The sequence below is a fragment of the Sturnira hondurensis genome, unplaced genomic scaffold (genome assembly GCF_014824575.4).
Source record: "Sturnira hondurensis isolate 20B ecotype Veracruz unplaced genomic scaffold, ASM1482457v3 Scaffold0024152, whole genome shotgun sequence".
Taxonomy (NCBI): Eukaryota; Metazoa; Chordata; class Mammalia; order Chiroptera; family Phyllostomidae; genus Sturnira; species Sturnira hondurensis.
The window spans coordinates 4,983,864-5,003,730 of NW_028096783.1; the positions used below are offsets into that span (position 1 = coordinate 4,983,864).

Below are 19,867 nucleotides of genomic sequence, written 5' to 3' on the forward strand. Positions count from 1 at the left end.
GATGTAAAATATGGTGGGAGTAAAAAGTAGTTTATTTTTTTTCTAAATATTTTATTTATTTGTTTTCAGAGAGAAGGGAAGGGAAGGAGAGAGGGAGAGAAATACCAATGTGTGGTTGCCTCTCATGTGTCCCCCACTGGGAACTGGCCTGCATCCCAGGCATGTGCCCTGACTGGGAATCAAACTTCGATCCCTTGCTTCATAGGCCCACGCTCAATCCACTGAGTTACACCAGCCAGGGCAAAAAGTAGTTTTTAGAATGCGTTCAAACTTAAATTGCTTCAACTTAAAAAAATATATATATAGGCTCTGATATGTAGTTACCTCATGGTAACTATAAAGCAAAAAGATTGTCAACATAGCACTAAGTAAAGTCATCAAATCACAGGAGAAGATAGTAAAAGAAGAAAGGAACAGAGGAACTACAAAAACAGCCAGACAAATAAGTAACATAGTTTTTTAGTATATGCTTGTCAGTAATTACTTAAAATGTAAATGCAGAAGACTTTGAGTAACTGAAGAGGGCTTTTAAAAAAGCATACACAAGACCTATCTAGATGTTGCCTATAAGAGACTCACATCAGATCTAAGAATACACACAGGCTAAAGTGGAGAGATGGAAAAAGATAATCCATCCAAATGGAAATGAAAAGATGATAGCTGTAGCTCTACTTATATTAACAAAATAGACTTTAAAACAAAGATGGTAATAAAGACAAAGAAGGGAATTACATAATGATAAGGGAGTCCCACAGGATACATTTGTAAATATTTATGCTCCCAACATAGGCGCACCTAGATATGTAAAGCGAATATTAACAGACCCCAAGGGAGAAACACAATACAGTACACACTACAGCTCTGGATAGTAGGGGACTTGAATATACAACTTACAATAATGGATAGGTCATCTACAAAAAAAATCAGTGAGGGCACTTTGACCTTAAGTTACATATTAGACCATATTGACTTAGTAGATGTATATAGAACATTCTATCAAAAAGCACATGGAATATTCTCTAGGATAGACCACATGTTAGGTAACAGAACAAGTTCTAATGAGTTTAAGAAGATTGAAATCATATCAAGCATTTTTTCTCACCTCAATAATATGAAACTAGAAATTGATTACAAGAAGAAAACAAAATCACAAATATGTGGAAATTAACCAAAATATTCCTGGACAACCAGTGAATCAGCCAAGAAATCAAAGGGGAAATAAAAAAGAATAGCTTGAGACAAATGAAAATGGAAGCATACCATTCCAAGATCTGTAGGATGCAGCAAAAGCCGTTTTAAGAGGAAAGTTTTTAGCAGTCCAGGCCTACCTCAAGAAACATGAAAAACCTCAAATAAACAATCTAGTTTTATGCCTAAAGGAATGAACTATTCAAAAGAAGGTCAAATGAAGCCCAAAGTTAGTAGAAGGAATGAAATAATAAAGATCAGAGCGAAAATAAACAAATTTGAGATTAGAAAAACAATGAAATTAGGACTATTTCTTTGAAATTATAAACAAATTGACAAACCTTTAGCTAGAATTAGTAAGAAAAAATGGCCCAAATAAAATTAGATAGGAAGTTTCAACTGATTACAGAAGTACAAAGAATTATGAGGCTATTATGAATACTTATATGCCAACAAAAGGAACAATCTAGAAGAAATGGATAGATTCCTAGAAACATACCATCTTTTAAGACTGAATCGTGACAAGATAGAAAATTTGAGTAGTAACCATAATACTAAATAGATAGAATCAATAATCAAAACACTTCCAACAAACCAAAGTCCAGGACCAGGTGCATTCACTGGTGAAATTCTACCAAAATTCAAAGAATATTTAATGGCTATCCTTCTAAAACTCTTTCAAAAAATTGAAGAGGAGGAATGCTTCCTAACTCAACAAGTTTGCTATTACCCCGATACCAAAACTAAACAGGGATACCACAAAAAAAAAAAGAGGGAGAGAGGGGGGAAGAGAGAGAGAATTACAGGTCAATATCCCTGATAGACATTGATACAAGAAGATATTAGCAAGCTGAATTCAGTAGTATTAAAAGGATCCTACACGTGATCAAAGGGGATTTATTCCTGGAAAGAATGAATGGTTCAACACCCACAAATCAATACGATACACCACATAGAAGAGTCATATGATCATCCAATAGATGCAGAAAAGGTATTTGACACAAAGTTCAGCATTCACGTATGATAGTCTAAAGAAAGTGGCTGTAAAGGGGACCTACCTCAACATAATAAAGGCCACATATGAAAAACCCACAAGTAACGTCATACTCAGTGGTAAAAAGCTGAAAGATTTTCTTCTAAAGTCAAGAATAAGAAAAGAATACCCACTACTTTTATTCAGCACAGTATTGGGAAGTCCTACTTACAGCAGGTAGGCAAAAAATGAAAAAGAAATAAAAAGCATCCAAATTGGAAAGGAAGTGGTGCAACTGTCACTATTTGCAATTGATGTGATACTATATATAGAAAACCCTAAAAACTCTACCAGCAAACTCTTAAAACTAATAAATGACTTTAGTCGTGTTGCAGGATACAGATGTCGGTATACAGAAATCAGTTGTATTTCTGTATGAGCTATCAGAAAGAAATCAAGAAATTCCATTTACAATCCATTAAATAGGATAAAATATCTAGGGATAAAGTTAACCAAGGAGATGAAAGACATGTACACAGAAAACTAGTACACATTGAGGAAAGAAATTGAAGACACAAATAAATGGAAAGATATTCCAGAGTCATTGATTACAATAATACTATTAACATAGTATTATGTCCATACTACCCAAAGCACTCTACAGATTCAGTGAAATCTTTATGCAAACTCCAGTGGCACTTTTCACAGAACTAGAACAATAATCCTAAAATTTGTGTAGAAATACAAAAGATCAAATAGCCAAAGCAAGCTTGAAAAAGAACAAAGTTGGAGGTACCATGCTCCCTGATTTTACACTACACTGCAAAGCCATAGTATGCAAACAGTGTGCCACTTTCACTAAAACAGATGCACAGATCAATGGAACAGAGAACAGAAATACACTTAATGTATAGGTGGTAAATTACAACAAAGGTATACAACGGACAAAGGACAATCTTTTGATAAGTGGTGCGGGGAAAACTGAACAGATACATGCAAAAGAATTAACCTAGCCCTGGCTGGTGTAGCTCAGTGGATTGAGCATGGGCCTGTGAAGCCAAGTGTCGCTGGTTCGATCCCCAGTCAGGGCACATGCGTGGGTTGCAGGCCGGGTCCCCAGTGGGGGACAATTGAGAGGCAACCACACATGGATGTTTCTCTCCCTCTCTTCCTTCTTCCTGTCCCCTCTCTCTAAAAATAAATAAATATTTTTTTTAAAAGGATACCACTGAAGGAAAAAGAAGACTTAAAAAAATTAAAAAAGAATTAACCTAGACCACTATTTTATACTATACACAAAAATTAACTGAAAATTGATGAAGGACTTGACTGTAAGACCTAAAGCTGTAAAACTCCTAAAAGAAGATATACATAGGCAGTAAAGCTCTTTGACATTGGTCTAGGTGTTGAATTTGGAGGTATGTCTCCAAAAGCAAAGGCAACAAAGAAAATTAACTAATGGGACTACAGTCTTCTGCACAGCAAAGTAAGCTATCAAAAAAAAAAAAAAGGCAACCTGAGTGTTGCAAAATCTTATATCCAATAAAATTTTAGTATTCAAAATATTTAACTCAATTCTAAAATGAACATAACTCCTAAATAACCATTGGATCAAAGAAGAAATTAGGAAACATTCAGAGATGATTGCAAATGAATTTATAATATATTAAGACATATGGTGTCCAACCTTGGCGGCACTTAGATGGAAATTTATAGCTGTAAATACCTATATTTGAGAAGGAAGACCTCAAATTAATCATCAACCTTCAACCTTAAGACACTGTAAGAAAGAAAGCAATCTAAACCTGCAGCAAGCAGAAGGAAGGGAATGTTATAATGGAACACTAAACCATCAAAAATAAAATTAGGATACAATTCTATTCATAATAGTATCAAAAATAATTACTTGGAAATAAATTTAACAAAGGAAGTTTAAAATTTATACTCTGAACACCATGAAGCATTGTTTAAAGGAATTAAGGACAGTCTCAAGTAATAGAAGATCCCTCGTTCGTGAATTGGAAGACTCAGCATTGCAAAGTGGCATTTCTCCCCAATCTAATGTACAAATGGAGCACAATCCCTATCGAAACCTCCACTGACTTTTTGTAGAGATTGGCAGTAATCATGGAGTTGCAAGGATCCCAGAATACCCAAAACAACATTGAAAAAGCTCAAATTAACAGGACACACACTTTCTAACTTCACATTACTACATAGAAGAAGTAATCAAGGTATTTTGGTACTGACATAAGGATAGATGTAGAGAACAGTGGAATAGATTTGAGAATCCAGCTATAAACCCATACATTTATGCTGAATTAATTTCCAGCAGGGCAGGGTGCCAAGACCAAAGGGGAAGAGTAGTCTTTTTAACAAATAGTGCTGGGAGAACTGCTTAGCCCCATGTGAAAGAATGAGTTTGGACCTTTACCTTAAACAATAACTCAAAATGAATTAAAGACTTACAGAGCTAAAACTATAAAAATCTCTAGAATAAAACAAGAGATCAATCCTTGTGCTGTTTGGTTTAGCAACAGATTTTTAGATATGACACCAAAAGCACAGGTAGCAATAAATAAATAAGTTAGGCTTTGTCAAAAAGTAAAGCTTTTGAACTTCAGAGTAAGCCACCAAGAAAGTAAAAAATTACAGCCCACAGAATGGGAGAAAATACTCGTAAACCATATGTATCTGATAAGCAACTTGAATTGAGACTAAGAACTTTCACAATTCAACAGTAAAAAGACAAATTATGCAGTTAAAAAAATGGATGAAGTATCTGAGTAGACATTTCTCTAAGCAAAATACACAACTAGCCAGTAAGCACATGAAAAGATGTTTGTTATCAGGGAAATAATACAAATCAAAAACACAATGAGATACCACTTCACACCCTCTGCTGGACTGCTGGAATCAAAAAGTCAAATGACAAGAAGTGTTGAGGATGTGGAGAAATAAGAATCCTCGTACACTGCTGGGGTAAATGTAAAGGTGTAGCCACATTGGAGAACAATCTGACAGTTTCTCAAACAATCATAGTCACCATAGGACTCAGTTTCACTCTTAGGTACATACTCAGGAAAACTGCAACTTATGTCTGCCCAAAAGCTTATGAATATAAGTAGCAGCATTATTCATAATAGCCAAAAGGTGGAAATAACCACAATGTCCATCAACTTACGAATGGCTAAAGAAAATGTCCTACATCTAGACAAAAGAATACTATTCGTCCATAAAAAATAATGAAGCACTGATAACATGATACAACCCGGGTGAACCTTGAAAACATGCTAAGTGTATGAAACCAGCCACAGAAGTTCACAGATTATGTGAAAATCATATGAAAGTCTTGAATAAAGAAATTTGTAACAACAAAAAGTAGACCAGTGATTGCTTAGTGCTGGCAGAGGGGTAGAGATTGAATGTGTGTGTTGGGCAGGGGCCAACAGCTAGTATATTCAGGGTTTCTTTTGGAGGTGGTGAGTAACCTACATTGTTGACTGTTGTACCTGTGGTGAATGTATCTTACTTAATACAGCTGTTTTATAAAATACATAGTCATGCCATGGCTGGTGTAGCTCTGTGGATTGAGTGTGGGCCTGATAAAGCAAAGGGTTGCAGGTTCGATTCCCAATCAGGGCACATGCCTGGGTTGTGAGCCAGGTCGCTGGTTGCGGGGCGTGCAGGAGGCAACCACACATTGATGTTTTTCTCCCTCTCTCTCTCCTTCCCTTCTCTCTAAAAATAAATAAATAAAATCTTTAAAAAAGAAAAAATATATAGTCATGTTATTATCACATTAAAAATTAACAGTACTTAATTATGACATGCTCAGTAAAAATTTCAGTTAACTCATTAATTTGTATTTTATGCATTGATTTTTTTCTCAAATAAGGTGCACGTAGTATGACTGGTTCATAAAATCTTTTAAGTTTCTTTTAATCTACAAGTTTCCTTTCTCAGTCCCCCTTTCATCTTCTTTTTCCTTGCCGTTTGTTAGTGGAAATAACCAAGTCTTTTGTCCTGTATAGTTTCACCTCATCTAGACTTTGCTGTTTGCATTGTAGTGGTATACCCTGACATATTCCTGTCAACCTCTGTGTTTCTCAAGAATTGGCAGTTGCATCTAGAAACTTGAGCAGATTTCATTGTCTTACTGCTCTCTTTTTGTGAAAGTATGAATCATTGTTCATGGGGGGAGGGGTGCAAAATTGGTAATCTACTTCTGGTGCTCCATTTATTAGCTAGACTATTTCCATAAGAGATACTTTCTTCATATTTTATCTGATTACCTCTAAAGTGCCATTTGTGTTGGGAAGGCAGAATAAATTTTTTATTTTTCCCTCTATCTTAAAAACTAATTTTTGAAAAAATTACTTGGTTCAGTAGCATCTTTTTTTTCTTTAAGAAAATTTTTTATATTTTTTTAAAAATTAGTTTACATTTAATATTTTGTATTAGTTTCAGGTGTACAGCATAGTGGCTAGACAATTAATTATATACTTTACAAAGTGTTCCCCCTGAAATTTGTAGTGCCCATCTGACACCGTACATAGTTATTACAGTATTATGAACATATTACACTATGTTTCCCATGCTGTACTTCACACCTCCGTGACTGTTCTGTAACTGCCAGTCTGTACTTCTGAGTCCCTTTACACTTTTCACCCAGGCCCTCAGCACCCCTCCCCTCTGGCAGGTAGTGTCTTTTAAAGGTGACAGATTAGTTTTGTCTTTGTTTCTAGTGTCACATGAACTCATGACTTGAGAGATATTTCTTTTTTTTAATATTTTATTTATTTATCCATAGAGGGGAAGGGAAGGAGAGAGGAAGAGAAACATCAATGTATGGTTGCTTCTCCTGCATCCCCTGCTGGGAACTGGCCCCTGCTGGGAACTGGCCTGCAACCCAGGCATGTGCCCTGACTGGGAATTGAACCGCGATCGTCTGGTTCCCAGGCCCGCGCTCAATCCACTGAGCTACGCCAGCCAGGGCTAAATATATTTCATGTGTTGCAGGTTACTATTTCATTTTGGCCATTCAGAACCTCCTTTGACTTGAGCCTCAACACATCCCTAATAATCTTTGATGGCTGCCTTGCTCTCTGCTAAACTGTTGGAGGTGGACATTTGGTGGCTCAGAAGTGTGCTCAGCCATTTTTCTCAGGAGCTGTGGTTACTTTTAGTGGGAATTGGAGTTTGAAAACCATTCTGAGTGTGAGGATATTTATTGAAGATTAACTACATTATGAGTTCATTCTGATGCTTTTAATTCAAATTCAAGACTATAAGTTTAAATTGCAACTTCTTCTTCACCTTTTAACCAATAGTAATAAGCAGATACAGGCATTTTAGATAACCAAACCAGGTAGAAATCTCATGGTATATATTTATCCATTCACATATTTCATTGATTCTTTTGTGTGTATTGTGCTCAGTATTGGACAGGTTCAAAAGATAAATTACGCACTATAAAATGTTTCACTGAATCCTTTTACTCTGCCTCTCACAATGTACATTTCCTCTGTTCCTCTTCCCCACACATTCTTCAGATGTCCTCAGTTCTAACTTTGAACAGTGAAATTAATTTATCAGTGATTTACATAAAATGCCTATTTAGGTCCAGCTCTGGCATCTTCTCTGAACTCCAAACTAGAATGGGCAGCTTTTGGATTCAGCATGCCTAAAACAAAATACTTCTTTCCATTCATCATTAATCCCTACTGAAACCTGTTCTTCCTCTCATTCTCCATCTTGTTTGGTGAAAACACCATCTACTCAGTCATCTGTGTTGGAGTCCCAAGGTCAGATTCACCTCTCCTAGCTACGCCCCACCCCATCTCATTGCACAGCCATGCTGTGATGGTTTTAACTCCTCCATATTCTGAGATTTCCTTTAAATCCTCACCCAAGGACAATTTTTCCCTTGCTTTTAGAGAGAGAAATACCAGTTGGTTTCCTCCTGTGTGCCCGGACCTTGGATTGTATGTACCTAAAACAGGGATTGGACTGGCAGCCTAGGGGATTGGACACAGCCTAGGCGTGTGTCTGACTGGGATTGAGCCTGCAACCTTTGGGTTTTGGAATGACACTCCACTTAACTGCACACCAGCCAAGGCTTTCAGGTGTGTTTTATTTGGCTTTTTCAACTCAAACTTATCCTCACTGCCACCAACTTGGTTTGATTTTATCATATACTGTTGTACTAGCTACCCTTAAATCTACTCTCAATGTTGTCACCAGGATAATTTTTTAAACATATAGATATAACTATACTACTCCCCAGTGTCTACCCATACCTATTGAATAAGGTCCTAGGTCCTTAACATTGCATAAACATAACAGGCCATGGACAAAGTAATATTCCAAGTCTCAGTTGCCTCTCTAAAATCAGAATATTATCATCTTACTTCATGTGAGATACTATCTAAAGCTCCTAGTGTTACATCTGCTACAGAGTGGACAGTTAGCCAATAGAAATGATATTTTCATCTGGGTCTATTTCCTAACAGTTATCTTAAACTCTGTTTCTCCCCTAGACCTTCTTCTCTGTCCTTGATTAGTTTTAATTAGAAGATAGGATAAGAATGAAATTTTCTCAGTTAAGTTTTAGCTTATTTAAAATCTTGCACCATTTGTAAAGTTAACATCCAGTTTTGAGATATGGTTGGGTTTTTAAACATGCATATTCTTACTAAATATCACTTTTTCCCATCTAAATTATTTTTAGGGTTAGTAGTCTCTCATTACTTTTTAAAATATCATCTTAGGCAGTCACCTTACTTTAATATGCCAACTACTAATATTTTGTACTAGGCATGCTGAATTATCAGATCCTCTGATAATTCTTCTCAGCAAAATATACATATTCACAGTGTGCTCTTGTCATATAAGAAATAGAGTAGACATTTTGAAATTTGATCTCCATTTCATTTTTAGTAATAGTAGCTAACATTTATTGAATGCTTACTTGATACCAGGAATTGTGCTATAATATTTTAATCCTCTTGACTAAGATTTAATGCCTGCTTGGTAAATGGAAGAGTCAAAATTCAAAACGTTAGATTTGTGTAACTGAAGTCATTCCCTTTTAACAACTAGGCTATATGCCTTATTTGGCAAAAAGTTTTCAACCCAACTACAGGAAAAGTCATAGGATTTTTTTTTCTTAAAGTCTGTTGTTTAGCAGCCACCACTTTGATAAGCATGCATACTATTCCAGGAATAATTTGGAGTTGGAAGGTTAGGAAGGAAACTATTTCTGAATTACCTGCTAGTTCAAATTACAAACTATTACACAAGGACATCTTTATTAATGGTGCATAAATTTTACATTAGTAATTGGAATTAAGTAATATTTATCTTTACTCAGGAATTTTAAATGGCGAAATATATAACTTTACACGTGTATATACACATATACATGCTCATCTACACAGAAAGGTATGAGGTGTTTAACAGAATTATCTATGAAAATTTTAGGTTATACTTTCTGGCTTCTGAGTAGTCCATAGTATATATGACTTTTTCAAATAATGTCATTCATCCCAAGTTTTGCCACAATGTATGATATTATAGTATTTCCAAATTATATTTCTCCGTGTAATTTTTTAATGTAGAGTGTATAATGAAACTAAGCTTCCATAGCTGTGTGTTGGGAAACTCATGTAATAAACACATGGCATACAAGGCATTTTTTCAGTCTCACTTCCTCTTTCTCTCATTTCATACCTCAAAGCTGTGTCAAAAGTCATAGCTGTGTCAAGCTTCAAAGCTATGTCACGCTTTGTATCATGTAAGCACAGCCGTTGTATCAAACAATTTTGAGTTATGGAAGGTACTCAGAATCCATTTTTTTGTCTTCCACTTCAGTGTCTCTTCCGCTGTCCATTTTAATTGATTCTGCAAGGTTAATTTTCTCTTCAGTTTCTTGAAGGGCAAGTCTTAATAACTTTGCTAGTCATTCAGGAAATAATTATTTTCCAAAACTTAATACAGAGTTAAAGGTTTCTCTCTTTGCCCACCTCAGGCCTTCTGCAGGCCTGCAGTAAAAGGTGAGGGTGTTCTAGCTTCCTTTTGCTTTCTGTCTCCTCTCTTCTTTGCACTTTTATTCTTCTTCATTTTCTTTTTTTCCCCCCCTCTCTAGAGATTTTATTTATTTACTGTTAGAGAGTGGGAAGGGAGAGAGAAGGGAAGGGAAGGGAGAGAAATGAAATGTCAGTGCGCCTCTTACATGCCCCAAACCAGGGACCTGACCAGGAATTGAACCTTTAAGCTTGTGAGATGATTCCCAACCCACTGAGCCACACAGTGAGGGCTCCTCTTCATTTTCTGACTGTAGTTTCCTGCCCTTCCAGGATTGGTAGGGGCAAGAGTTGAATAAGAAATTAAGGTCTTTAATAGTAATAGCAACTGCAACCAATGTTTTTATAGCATTTAGCCCTGGCTGGTATGGCTCAGTGAATTGAGCACCAACCCACGAACCAAAAGGTCACCACTTTAATTCCAGTCAGAGCACATGCCTGGGTTGCAGGCCATATCCTCAGCTGGGGCATGCGAGGCGGTGGATCGGTGTTCCTCACACACATGCATGTTTCTCTCCCTCCCTTCCTCTCTAAAACTAAATAAATAAAACCTCTATGTGATATTTATTTTGTGCTTGGTACTATTATAAGCACTATATATGTATTAAGCCAATTATCACTCAGACCTCTCTGAGATAGGTTCTCTTGTCCCTATTTTACTGCTGCAGAAATTAAGGTACAATTAGTGACGTGCCAAGGTCACATATAAATGGCAGAACGAGGATGCAAATCCAGCATTCTGGCTCCTGAGTCCTGTTTCCAACATTGCACTGTATTGCTTTTGTATACTGTTGGGAGATGGTAAGCGTACCTACTTCCCAGTTTGGGCCAGAGTTCAAATCAGCTCGTACCCTTTAGATTTCAAGTGTGACACATTTTATATAGGCCTGAGACAAAGAGTTGTTAACATGCAGCCCCTTACCCGGGCAGGGGAGTAGTGGGGAGTGGGATAATGTTTGGAACTCAGAATACACCAATCATTCTCCACAAAAACCCTTTTTTAATCTTTAACTCTTTGAACCTTAAAAGTAGACATAATCCAAGGTCAAAAAGTAGTTTTTCACGAACTCCATGCATGGGTGGTCTTGCACCTCACTTTATAGTATAGTATCTGCTGTTTGGGCCCTCCACCCAAACCAAGATTGGAAAAGTTGCACTTTAACACTTTTTGCATATATTCTCCAGATATGCTATTTAATTTCTTCCCCTTATACACCTTTGTTCATATTGCCCCTAGATTAAGACGGTATCACTGGCTCTGAAGGCATGTTTTTTCCCTGAACCACGTGACCATCAAAGTACTCTTGATATTCAGGATTTTTAAAAAAGAAGTCAGTTGACTGGGGTGCAGGAAATAAAGAAAGAACTTTATATAGCCTTCTGTTGTCATCTTCATCTCATTCCTATCAAAGAGAAATGAGTAAATGCATTCAGTGATGGCTTGCTTAGATCAATCCTAGCTGTCTAGAGTCTCATTTTAATTACTTGTGGAGCAAGTATATATTTGAGCTGTTAACTCTAATTTATGATCAAGATAATTATTTTAGTGTCCTTACCTGGCTATCTTCGCCCAGAGCTTTATGCCTGTTATCCTTCCTATGGTGTTATCAGACAGGGAAGAGGACCTGGTAGATCACTTTGTCTTCCCATATTAGAATATACAGCTTTTCCCCCGCCTTTACAAATATATTTACCCACATAGAACATTTGAAGGGATGTTATATAGTTGATTGTTTGATATTTAAACAGACAGCCCTCTGCATGCTCACATTTACAATATCTTCATGCCCATTGACAAGTTGCAATCTGGTATACACAGTGTACAGGGTGCAGCATTCGCTGACCTCTTATGTGATCCCCTGATAACCTGAAACTCCCTTCTGCCTCATCACTTGGCAGAGTTCTACTTTCATAGGCCTGTCCTCCATGATGCCTCTTCTCCCTTGCACCTTGCGAATTAAGTGTTCCATTTTTTGTTTTTGCACAGCACTGCAGCATACCTCTTATAGTCTTAGGCACTTATGTCTTCTTTATAAGGATAAGGGACTGCAGGCTTTTTGAGGTCAAGGACAATGTTTCATTTTTACTTGTGTTTCTCCTCCCTTCACCTAGGAGAGTTCCTCACATCTAGTAAGTCAGTTATTGAATTAAGTTTTTATAATGTCAACAAAATCAGTCAGTGTTATGATTTGACTGTTAGAATACCTGATTGAGGCTTACTAATATGTGTGTCCAAAACAGGGAGGTAAAAATAGTAAAGGACACTCAGTTATAATCCTGCCATACCTGTCCTGTTGTGTGCAGTTCTGAGCACTGGTCATAATGACCTGTCGAGGGTAGACATCATTCGGAGCCTCGCAATCTGAATAGCAAGGGTATTATTAATCAGATTTTAAGGAGCACTCAAAGGAACAAGAGATACTTAGTTTAAAGAAGAAAAACGTTAGGATAAAAACCTTAGGAAAGAGTGGGATATGATTGCCATCTTCAGTTTTTGAAAGCCTTTTCAAGGGGAAAGAAAAAAAGAAGAGAATAATCAAACACCCATACTCCTTGAACGAGTCCCTTGAATGCAATGGAGGCTGTTGCCCATGCATGCAGCCATTCTGTAGGCACGTTCAAAAGGGTCATGACTTCCTGCCGGAATCCATGAGTCTCTGGTGAAGACCTCTTATTGTCCTACTTTGTGTGTGTGCACATTCACACAAGGATGGGGTCATAGTTTACATATTCTTTCATCACATTTTTCACGGAGTGCATACATATAACTACAGTTATTGAATGTTCACTGTATGTCAGTAATTGTCAGAACCAAACATTTGTTTCTTCAGGTCCATTAAATACTCATTTTTAACATCTTCTTTAAGTGGTGGTTGCATTTTTGAGCTGTTTGATACCTTATCCAAAAATAATTTACAAAAATTATTCCCCCAAATTTGCTTTGTTTTGCATTTATTTCAGTACCAGATATTTTATTTTAAAAAAGTTATTTAGCGTGGGTAAAATAATTCCTGTACATGGCCATGCATTCTGCATTGGTAAAGTGTTGTGGCCTGAGGGTCAGGGAACCCCGATGGGCTCTGGCTGTGCTTTGGTGGTCACCGGCCCTAGTCACCAACCCACAGGTCGGCCTTCCCATCTCTGTCGAAGGGCTACTGTGAGCCTCCTCACCTCGAAGAGAGGGTGTGAAAAAGAGGTGCGGGAAAGCACTGTAGAAACTGAAGCGTTACTAGATTGCTACATTGAAGTCTTTGAGAATTTTAGTTTTTTATATTCTTTACTAAGAATAAAATAAATATAAAATCTACTAATAGCAAACCAGGTAGGTGTCTTTTTTTCTTTTAAGGAAAATCCAGTCATTTGATTACTGAACATTCTTTTACATAAATTTAATTCCAGAAAGGTTTTTACTATATTAGTAATCTAAACAACAACAATAACCACTTTTATTTGTTGAGGATTTACAAAGTGTCAATACTGCGCAAAAGCATTTACTACATACATTATTTCATTTTGTTCTCATAACAGCCACTGAGGAATTGTTAAGGAGAGCATCCAAGCCTATCACATTCTAAAACCTGGTCTCTTAACCCCCTATATTTAATCACTGTGTTCTAAAAGAGACAGTATATGGCCCTGGCCGATGTAGCTCAGTGGATTGAGCGAGAGCCTGTGAACCACATGATCGCGGTTCAATTCCCAGTCAGGGCACATGCCTGGGTTGCAGGCCAGTTCCCAGCAGGGGACTCACGAGAGGCAACCATACATTGATATTTCTCTCCTTCTCTCCTTTCCTTCCTCTCTAAAATAAATAAATAAAATAAAATATTTAAAAAATAATAAAAATAAAAGAGACAGTATATGGCATTGAAGTCAAGTAGGTTCTGGGAGTTAAATAGGCTACCCAGATCTGCCACTTAATAACTTCTTTATTTCACAAGGTAATAAACCCTTTTCTGTCACACAGGTAATAATGCTCTGATAAGAGATATAATGACAGTCGAATAAATTATCAAATATGAAGCAGTTAAAACTGCATTTCATTAAAACATTAGCTCATACACTGCACTACACTGGACAGTTTGGGGGGACAAGTAAAAGGAATTTAAAAAAAAATTTTTTGCATGTGAAGGTTTCATGAAGAGTTTTACTTATTAAATTTATTGGAGCAACATTGTTTAATAATGTATAATTTTCAGGTGTAAATTTCATTGTAATTTAACATCTGTATACTCTGTTGTGTGCTCCACTCTCCTTTGGGTCAGTATGTAATGCTGACCCCCTTTACCGCCTTCACCCTTTGTGCCCTCCACCACTATTCTGTTTTGTGTGTCCACGAGTTTGCTGTTTTCTGTTATATATCCCTCACAATGTGAAATCATACAGTTCTTGTCCTTTTCCATCTGATTTATTTCACTTAGCATAATACTCTCAGGATCCATCTATGTTTTTGCAAATGGCAATACATCACCTTTATGGCAGAATAATATTCCATTGTGTATGGGGGGAAGTAAGCCTAAAGGTGTTTATATAGAAAAATAATATAATAAATAACAATATGAGACTAAATCTCTTATCTTTATAAATAAGTGTTTTTTAACTTTTCAGCTAAACATCCAGAGGTGAGATTGCTAACTTTTTGAGGAACCTCCCTACTGTTTTCCATAGTGGCTGCACCAATTTACATTCCCAACAGCAGTGTATGAGGAGTCCCTTTTCTCCATATTCTCTCCAATACTTGTTACCTCTTGTCTTTTTAATAATAGCCATTCTCATTGTGGTTTTGATTTGCATTTCCCTACTAATTAGTGATGTTAAACATCTTTTCATATATCTGTTGGCCATTTTTGTGTCTTCCTTGGAAAAGTATATATTCAGGTCCTCTGCCCATTTTTTACTCAGTCTTTTTGTTGAGCTGTGTAAAATTTTAATATATTTTGGCTATTAACTCCTTAATCAGAAGTATCATTTACAAATATCGTCTTTCATTCCCTTGGTTGCCTTTTTGTTTATTGATGCCTTCTTTTTGCTGTACAGAAGCTCTTTAGCTTGATATAGTCCCATTTGTTTATTTTTGCCTTTTTTCCTTTACCTTTGGAGTCAAGTTCACAAAAACATCTCTTGAAACCAATATCCTTAAGCTTAGTGCTTATGTTTTCTTCTGTGTATTTTATTGTCAGGTCCTACATTCAAATCTTTAATCCATTCTTAGTTAATTTTTGTGTGTAGTGTAAGGTCAGAGTCTAGTTTCATTTCAATGCACGTGGCTGTTCAGTGTTCCCAGCATCATTTATTGAAGAGACTTTTCTTTCTCCATTGTGTATCCTTGGCTTCTTTGTTGAAAATTAGTTGCCCATATGTGTGCCATCTATCAGCTTTTTGATAGATGGCACAGTGGCTGTGTGAAAACTACCTAAATCACCTATTTCAATTACTAACTAAACCATCAATTAATGCTTATTTTATGTATTTTTAGGTCAATTCTGATTCATTTGCATCCTTGAAGAGCATCTGTAGAAGAGGAAGGAAAAGATGGGTGTGAAAACATTTACTCATAGCTCTTCTTCTCACAGCCAGGAAATGCTTGGAAAACTAAATATGCTGCGAAATGATGGACATTTTTGTGATATCACTATTCGTGTCCAGGACAAAATCTTCCGGGCACATAAGGTGGTACTAGCAGCTTGCAGTGATTTTTTTCGCACCAAACTTGTAGGCCAAGCAGAGGATGAGAACAAGAATGTGTTGGATTTGCATCATGTGACAGTAACTGGTTTTATACCTCTTCTAGAATATGCTTACACAGCCACTCTGTCAATTAACACAGAAAATATCATTGATGTTCTAGCTGCAGCCAGCTATATGCAAATGTTTAGTGTTGCTAGCACCTGCTCGGAGTTCATGAAATCAAGCATTTTATGGAATACACCCAACAGCCAACCAGAAAAGGGTCTAGATGCTGGACAAGAAAATAACTCTAACTGCAATTTTACTTCTCGAGATGGAAGCCTTTCACCAGTATCTTCAGAGTGTAGTGTGGTAGAAAGAACCATCCCTGTCTGCCGAGAATCCCGGAGAAAGCGCAAAAGCTACATTGTTATGTCTCCTGAGAGTCCTGTAAAGTGTAGCACTCAAACAGGTTCTCCCCAGGTGTTGAATTCTTCAGCTTCCTACCCAGAAAACAGAAATCAACCAGTTGACTCTTCTTTAGCTTTTCCCTGGACTTTTCCTTTTGGGATTGATCGAAGGATTCAGCCTGATAAGGTTAAGCAGGCAGAAAATACCCGGACTTTAGAATTACCTGGCCCATCTGAGACAGACAGAAGAATGGCTGATTTTGTGACTTGTGAGAACACAAAAACTACCTTGCCTCTGGGTGCCGAAGAAGATGTCCAGGTCAAAGTAGAAAGGTTAAGTGACGAGGAGGTTCATGAGGAAGTGTCCCAGCCTGTCAGTGCATCTCAGAGTTCACTGAGTGATCAGCAGACAGTGCCAGGAAGTGAACAAGTCCAGGAGGACCTTCTGATTAGTCCACAGTCTTCGTCTATAGGTACTATGTTTTCTGTGTTTTCCATGATGCTGTAGTGAAGTCAGAATAAGCATTGTTTAAGTGCTTACTAGATTAAAGTTTTATGCTGGGTCCTATAGGAAATATTAGGAAGAATAAAACACAACTGGATTTTTTTAGATGCTACTAATACTGTAAATTTCTTTGTAAGTTATACATTACATTGGGGAAGAAAGAAAACAGTTGAACCATATTTGATGGGACAAAGGCAGGTAGGTATAGATATGTATTAATGAATTGTGAATTACTTTCAGTGCAGAAAATACTGGTTTAAAAAATCCACTTAGTGTTTTATTCTTTATTAAAAACTTGTTGAAAACTTAACATATGCCAGACATTGGGGATACATGATAAAAAGATAGTTGCTGCATCAGAGGGTTTGGTAGTCTGATTGAGGAAGCAGATGTGTAAGTGAGTGGCCAGTGCTAGGCTAGAGGCCTGAACAAAGTGTTATGGGTTCCCAAAGGAAAGCAAGTTCACACTATATTTAAGGTGCACGCTGAGTAGGAGTTTGCCCAGGCAAGGAGATGCCATTTCTTTGAAAATGTATAAAAGCACAGAGGTGTGGAATGATACATGTTTGGTAAAGAGCAAATTCAGTGCAAAATGATGTGAATAAAACAGAAGCCTGGAGATAAGAGGAGATAAGACAAAATGTGTGCGTGAGAGCATGTTGTGAAGAACTTTGAACACTGGTTTCAGGTAGGATTACATTCAACTGCATGTAACAGAATCCCTTCAGGGTAGTAGCTTAAACCAAACAGGATTTTAATTTTCGCGTGAAACATTCAGAAATAAGGAATCCAGGACTGGTATAGTGTCTCTACAGTGTAATCAGTGACATAGGCCTATTTATAATTTACTGGTCTTATATTGTCAGTTTCATTTGTATGCTTACTGCTTTGTGGTTACAAATGTTTGCTTGATCTTGAGCCTTGTATTCCAGAAAGGGGTAGTTCTTATATCAGGAAAGCACAAACATTCCCAGAAATTCCTTAAAAATTTGTGCCAGATTTTGTCATATTTCTAGCTGCAAGGGAATCTGGCAAGATACGTAATTTTAGTTTGGTGTGTAACTGCCTCAAACAAAATTAGAGGAGAATGATATTGTATGCAGCTAGCAGTGTGTGCATAGCTAGGCCAAGTAAGCTCGGGTTTTATTCTATTGGTGATAAGGAGTCTACTTTAAAGGGAATAAAATAAATATTTACTGATATTTTAGGGAAAGTAACTTGGTGTTGATATGCAGGGAGTTTGGGCCAACCAGTTACCATATATTTGTCCTTGTATGAATGAAGATGCTTAGACTAAAACTATAAAGAAAATAGGCGTATAGCCTTGGCCAGTGTGGCTCAGTTGGTTGGAGCATTGTCCTGTAGACCAAAAGGTTGCAGGTTTGAGCCCTAGTCTGGGTGTATATAAGAAGGCAAACAATTGATAGTTCCCTCTCACATTGATATGTATATCTATCTGTCTGTCTGTTTCTTTCTTCTTCTCTTTGTCCCTTCCTCCCTCTCTAGAAAAGCAGTGAAAAAAACCATTCTCAGATGAGGATTAAAACAAATGGGTTTTAAGAAACTTTGTAAATGTAAAGTAAGAATCATTACTGCCTGGATGATACTGAATAGGTGGATTGAGGGTATAGGAGGGTTGGAGTACTCTGGTGAGTAGGAAATATATTGATAACATTATACATGGGTGGGCAAAAGAAGTAGGTTTACATTGTAAGTATACAGAACAGTTTATTTTTGTATTAGTGTGTTGTTTTCTTTTTAAATTATTATTGTTTTTTAATCCTCACCCAAAGATACGTTTATTGATTTTAGTGAGAAAGAGGAATGGAGAGAGAGAGAAACATGTTCTGGAGGGGAGCGTTGATCAGTTACATCAAACTGACTACTACTGACTACTCTTTTTTGCTGCTAAGTATTGATCAGTACTAAGGGTACTTAAAAAAACTTTTCTGGTGATGAAAAATAATTACAGTGGCCACCCACTAGTGAGCATTTACCATGTGCCAGCCAATGTTATAAATTTTTTAAAGATTTTATTTTTTTGTTTTTAGAAAGAAGGAGGGAGAAAGAGAGGGAGAGAAGCATCTACATGTGAGAGGTGTATCAATGAGTTGCCTGGTGTATCGATCAGTTGCCTCTCACACGCCCCCAACTGGGGACCTGGCTCACAACCCAGGCATGTGCCCTGACTGGGAATCAAAATGGCAACCTTTTGGTTTGCAGTCCACTGAGCCACACAGCCAGGGCCACTGTTCTAAATGTTTTAAATACACTACTCATTTTTTAGCTGAAGAAGAGAAAAAGTAGCCCCCTAATGTTTAGAAAGTGGCCTGACACTGACACAGGACCCAGTGGTCACAGGTAGGGCCTGGTGTTTTCCTGTTGGACATAAAACAGTCTCACAGCACACCTGCATCAGACCAGGTCTTGCGGCCTAAAGCAAAACATTTATGTGGTGTTGTACAAACTGTTAGAATTAGCACATTTTCACTTTCATTAAAATATCACTACCAAAGGTTTGCTTGCTATTAATGAACTACCCAGCCTCAGCAGCTCAGATTTTTCCAGTTGGTGCAGCACAGATTATTTGCATATGTTTTAACACAATGGCAAAGTTCAGTGCTTGATGAGAACAGTCTAGGTTGTTTGGATCTACCCCTCCCCCCTGAAGACAACAATATGATTTTATAAAGGTGCCTTAGAAGCATTTGAAAAGATGGTTAATTTTAGGGGACAGCCTGCCCCATAGAGGTAAGTAGATGTCAGAACACTAAAACTAGGTTTTCCCTAAGATGCATGCCAAAACTCAAATGGCTTGGGTTCATCAATTCAAAAAGTGACAGAAACAAAAGTAAGGACCCAGAAGATATGAAAGTTGTGAATTCTTAGAGTAGTTGCTCTATACATTAAGTAGGGACCCCAAACTTCTATACCAGTACAGCTAAACCTGCTGCCCTTCCTCCAGACTCCAGGAGACTATAGAAACAGCTGTGTTGGCATTGGGCAGAGTAGAAGGTTAAAAGGCGAAAGAAGGGAA

The 19,867-nt window shown here is 37.2% G+C and overlaps 1 protein-coding gene across 4 annotated transcripts in view; it reads left to right on the forward strand.

Moving 5' to 3' along the window:
• The window catches only part of ZBTB44 (zinc finger and BTB domain containing 44), a 58,411-nt gene that overhangs the window by 23,877 nt on the left and 14,667 nt on the right, over positions 1–19,867 (forward strand). For 3 of the 4 annotated variants that reach the window (XM_037038312.1, XM_037038314.1, XM_037038313.1), the window contains exon 2: positions 15,725–16,798. The exons of the other annotated variant lie outside the window; for it this stretch is intronic. In XM_037038312.1, the coding sequence (XP_036894207.1) occupies positions 15,781–16,798 (1,018 nt within the window). In that variant the 5' untranslated portion in view covers positions 15,725–15,780. The remainder of the gene's footprint in view (positions 1–15,724; positions 16,799–19,867) is intronic. 4 annotated transcript variants of the gene reach the window in all.